At 41.2% G+C, this 5,481-nt stretch overlaps 1 protein-coding gene across 2 annotated transcripts in view; it reads right to left on the reverse strand.

The window, feature by feature from the left end:
- The window catches only part of NAA25 (N-alpha-acetyltransferase 25, NatB auxiliary subunit), a 78,815-nt gene that overhangs the window by 56,229 nt on the left and 17,105 nt on the right, over positions 1-5,481 (reverse strand). The window contains exons 3-4 of one of the 2 annotated variants that reach the window (XM_017542860.1): positions 4,829-4,967; positions 695-813 (exon numbers count right to left, since the gene is read on the reverse strand). In XM_017542860.1, coding sequence (XP_017398349.1) covers positions 695-813; positions 4,829-4,967 — 258 coding nt within the window. The remainder of the gene's footprint in view (positions 1-694; positions 814-4,828; positions 4,968-5,481) is intronic. The other variant, XM_017542868.2, reaches the window with a different exon arrangement.

Below are 5,481 nucleotides of genomic sequence, written 5' to 3' on the forward strand. Positions count from 1 at the left end.
AAAAAAAATAAAAAAATAAAAAAAACCTGCTTGATATCATAACCATTTATAGGCTTAATAGTGACAGTTTCACTTCTGTGAGATGTCACCTTTACCCACAAACTATCAAATGTGTTCAAATGAGGCTCCTTCAGATGTATGTAAAGAATACCTAAAATATGGTAGCTAGCATAGTAAATAAGCTGTCTCAGCCAAAAAAAATTAATTAATTAATTAAAAATCCCAGACAACAGAGATTTTTCCCCTAGTGGATTTAAAAATCTTAGCAAGCTATCAACAGTTAAAATTTACAAACTAGATGTAAACTTTAAAGTTACTCTTTCCATAGTTGTTTATTTTTTGCTCTGGTATATCTGCCCATTTTCTGAAAATTTCTCAGCAACCTGATGCAGTGGGACAATTTGAAGCTGAATTACCAAAACCAAACAAAACATACCATTAGGCCACAAAAGAGCAATCAACTTATTCCCAAATAAAACATTTAAAGAACTTGAGTAATAGTTCAACTTTAAACACATAAGGAAAACGACTGACCTCCACACAAAAAAATTCATAAATTCAATTCTACACACACACACACACACACACACACACACACAGACAGACAGACATTCAGTGCAGTTAAATCACACAAAAGAGACTTTTATCTCTAATAGTAAATCCCATAGCCCAGTAGGTTTGGGGATCAAATTACCTGTTGCATTTTCTTGTATTCACCCACTCTGGCATAGGCCATGAAGAGGTGAGAGTGATACTCCTCACTATTGGGAACTTTCTTCACAGCTGCCTCATAAAGTTTTGTAACTAACTCCGCTAAGATAAAGAGAAATAAGATTTAAGTTATACTTCAAGAAAATTCTAATAGCATTCTTCCTATTTGGCAGAAATAGATGTCTCCTATTATTATGGAAGAAGTATCTGCTTTGCCTCATCCAATCATCACTCATCTCTTGGTTAGGTGGTGTCTGGATGAAGCATGGAATTAGTCAAGCCTCCTCATAACATTTACAACATGTAAGACCCTCTAGGATCTGGCCTCTGTCTCCTCTTTCCCTCAGCACTTTATCATGTAGCCACAAACTATCTGCAGTTCCACCAGATTCTCTGGGTTGTATCATACATACCTCTAAGCCTCTACATTCATCCCTCTGCCTGAATTCTCCTTTCCTCTCTTTTATACTCAGTGAACATCAGCCAAGACCCAATTAAAATGTAAGCTGAACTGTAAGACTTTGGCTAAATACCATCTCTGCTCCTCCACTGCAATTTGATCACTGCCTCCCTCTTCCATCTTGGAATCTTATATAAGTATATTGTAGCCTTTTTTTCTTTTTTTGGAGACAGGGTCTCACTCTGTTGCCCAGGCTAGAATGCAATGGCACAATCACAGCTCACTGTAGCCTCAATCTTCCAAGCTGAGGTGATTCTCTGACTTCAGCCTCCCAAGTACCTGGGACTACAGGCACGTGCCACCACAACTGCCTTATTTGTTGTAGAGACAGGGTTTTACCACGTTGCCCAGGCTAAATTGCAGCATTTATTAATACATAGCATAGTACACTGTCTATTGATCTATTTCTCCTTATAGACTATGAGTGACATGACAGCGGAAAGTGAAATTTTTTTTTTGAAACGGTGTTTCACTGTGCCATTGCACTCCACACAATCTCGGCTCACCACAACCTCCGCCTCCCAGGTTCAAGCGATTCTCCTGCCTCAGCCTCTCAAGGAGCTGAGATAACCATGTCCAGGTAATTTTGTATTTTTTAGTAGAAATGGGGGGTTTCTCCATGTTGGTCACACTGGTCTTGAACTCCTGACCTCAGGTAATCCACCCACCTCAGCCTCTCAAAATGGTGGGACTACGGGCATGAGCCACTACACCCAGCCCAAAGTGCATCTTTTATCTTTCACTATGACAGAATACCAGTCATAGAGAAACATTCCAACAATATTTGTGGAGTAAATGATTTTTTTTTAAACACTTGAGAAGAATCCATATCCCCAAATCAATATAACCCTTAAATATTCATACATATGTCAGGCGCAGTGGCTCACACCTGTAATCCAAACACTTTGGAGGCCAAGGCGGGCGGATCACCTGAGATCGGGAGTTCAAGGCCTGCCTGACCAACATTGGTGAAACCCCGTCTTTAAAAAAAAAAAAAAAAAAATTCAGATGTAATACCTCAACTCCTAAGTTTTATCTTTCTTAACAATTAAAAACAAAATTGAGGCTGAGTACACTGGCTCATGCCTATAATCCTAGCACTTTGGGAGGCTGAGACAGGTGAGTTGATTGAGCCCAGGAATTCAAAACTAGCCTGGGCAACACAGCAAAACCACGTCTCGGAAAAAAAAAAAAAAGATTGATGAAAATATTTAAGGTTACAAATACCAAGTGTTACAATCTGAGGTATCTGAATGAATGAAGAGAGAAAGAATACCAAGTGTTGACAAGCATGTGAAGCAATCAGAACTAAAAACAACCGCTGTTCTATTTATAAAAGAAGTTGACATTACCTTTCTTTAAGCTAAACATACACTTACCCCATGACTTCACAATTCCAGTCCTAAATATTGTAACGTAGTTACCCAGTGAAACATTTTATGGTAATAAAAATGAATTAACTACAGTCATTTGGCTATTAGATCAAAAATGCAAGTCATAGAATATATATAGTACAGATACACTAACAAATAATACAGATACACTAACATAAAGTTTAAGATTAAGCAAAACTAACAATGTATTACTAAGAGAAACAAATGTAATAAACATTAAAAGAAAAGCAAGAGAATAAAAAGTATTCAGAATAGCAAGTAACTCTTGGTAGGTAAAAGGACAATTAAGATTGATTGAGGAGGCCAGGCGCAGTGGCTCATGCCTGTAATCCCAGCATTTTAGGAGACCAAGGCAGGTGGATCACATGAAGTCAGTGGTTTGAGACCAGCCCGGCCAACATGGTGAAACCCCATCTCTACTAAAAATACAAAAATTGGCCAGGCACAGTAGCTCACTCACACCTCTTATCCCAGTACTTTGGGAGGCCAAGGTGGGCGGATCAAGAGATTGAGACCATCCTGGCCAAGATGGTGAAACCACATCTCTACTAAAAATACAAAAATTAGCTGGGCATGGTGGTGCACACCTGTACTTCCAGCTACTCAGGAGGCTGAGGCAGAACAATCACTTGCACCCGGGAGGCGTTAGGTTGCAATGAGTTAGCCTGGCAACAGAGCGAGACTCCATCTCAAAAAAAATAAAAGCCAAATACAAAAATTAGCTGGGCATGGTGGTACATGCCTATAATCCCAGGTACTTGGGGAACCAAGGGAGGAGAACTGCACAAACCCAGGAGGTGGAGGTTTCAATTCTCCTGCCTCAGCTTTCCAAGTAGCTGAGATTACAGGTGCACACCACCATGCCCAGCTAATTTTTGTATTTTTAGTAAAGACGGGGTTTCACTATGTTGGCCCGGCTGGTCTCAAACTCCTGACCTCAAATGATCCACCTGTCTCGGCCATCCAAGTGCTGGGATTTACAGGCATGAGCCACCACACCGAACAATGCTCCATTTCTTTCTTTTTTTTTCCTCTCTTTTTCTTACATATTGCTACAAAGACGTGTCCAAAATGCTCCATTTCTTAAATTAGGTGGTAGGGGGGCCGGGCACTGTGGCTCACGACTGTAATCCCCAGTACTCTGGGAGGCTGAGGCAGGCGGATAACAAAGTCAGGAGATCCAGACCATGCTGGCTAACATGATGAAAACCCCGTCTTTACTAAAAAAACACACACGAAAGACAAAAAAAAATGAGCTGGGCGTGGTGGCACGTGCCTGTAGTCCCAGCTGCTCAGGAGGCTGAGGCAGAAATCACTTGAACCCAGGAGGCAGAGGTTGTTAGTAAGCTGAGATTGAGCCACTGCACTACAGCCTGAGTGACAGAGCAAGACTCCATCTCAAAAAGAAAAAAAAAATTAGGCCGGGCCCCGTGTCTCACGTCTATAATCACAGCACTTTGGGAGGCTGAGGCGGGTGGATCACAAGGTAAGGAGATCGAGACCATCCTGGCTAACATGGTGAAACCCAGTCTCTACTAAAAATACAAAAAAATTAGCCAGGCGTGGTGATGCGTGCCCATAGTCCCAGCTACTTGGGAGGCTGATGTGGGAGAACCACTTGAACCTGGAAGGCAGAGGTTGCAGTAAGCCAAGATCGCGCCACTACACTTCAGCCTGGGCAACAGAGTAAGACTCTGTCTCAAAAAAAACAAAAATTAGGTGGTAGGTTCATAAGTTTTCACTCTTATACATCAAATTTACTGATATGTGACATAGATTCTTTTTTAATATGTACTATGAAAAATATGTATTATTTCATAATAAAATATTTAAGAAATTAACAATAAAAACTTTTATTTCAGAAGAAATGGTGGACTACTTAGGACATGCTCTGAAATAATCTGGCAGGGGAAAGGGTGTAAACAAAATAAAATGGGCCATGTGTTAATTGCTGAAGGTGGATAATGAGAACAGTAAAGTTTATTATTCTATTCTATTTTTATCTGCTTGACATTTTCCATATTAAAAAGTGAAAATAAGGGTGAGGTCTCCATTCGGCAAATCAAAATATCACAAATGAAGTCACTTTGATCCTCATTCCAATTCAAGGATCCTAATGCTTGTAAACGATCCTTTCTATCTACAGTTCTCGAAAACCCTGGCTAATGCATTATTCTACCTACTGTCATCCGTTCAAATCATGGGTGACAAATCGATAACTCAATCAGAAATATCCAAAAAGAACGAAAAGAAAGAAACATACGTCGGTGCATCTCCCGGTAAAGGATAGTCAGTGCCTGCAGTGAGTTGTCATCTGTGGGTTCAAGGGCTGCCACCTCCTGTGCCAGAGTAAAGGCTTCCTCTTGCTTTCCAGTTCTCTGTAAACCAATTGCCTTTAAAACCTGATAGTAACAAAAGAAAAAATCAGTTTTTAAAAGGACAGAAAAGGAAATATGAACCAAAGAGAGCCGATCTGAAAGCACATGCGTTAAGGTATGCCTAGGTTGCCGATATACTACACCGAGTTTCAGGCCAGGTGTGGTGCTCACGTCTGTAATCGCAGCACTTTGGGAGGCCAAGATGGGCACATCACTTGAGCCCAGGAGTTCGATACCAGTCTGGGCAACATGATGAGACTCTATCTCTACAAAAAAATAAAAAATTAGCTGGGTACACTGGCATGCACCCAGCTACTTGACAGGTTGAGATGGGAGGACCGCTTGAGCCCAGGAGGTTGATCACAACACCGCACTCCAGCGAAGGCGATAGAATGAGATCCTGTCTCAAAAAAAAAAAAGGATTCAGCTGGGCATGTTGGCGTGTGCCTGTAATCCCAGCTACTCAGGAGGCTGAGGCAGGAGAATTGCCTGAACCCAGGAGACGGAGGTTGCGGTGAGCCGAGATCGCGCCATTGCA

The sequence above is a fragment of the Cebus imitator genome, unplaced genomic scaffold (genome assembly GCF_001604975.1).
Source record: "Cebus imitator isolate Cc_AM_T3 unplaced genomic scaffold, Cebus_imitator-1.0 Scaffold8, whole genome shotgun sequence".
NCBI classification, from domain to species: Eukaryota; Metazoa; Chordata; class Mammalia; order Primates; family Cebidae; genus Cebus; species Cebus imitator.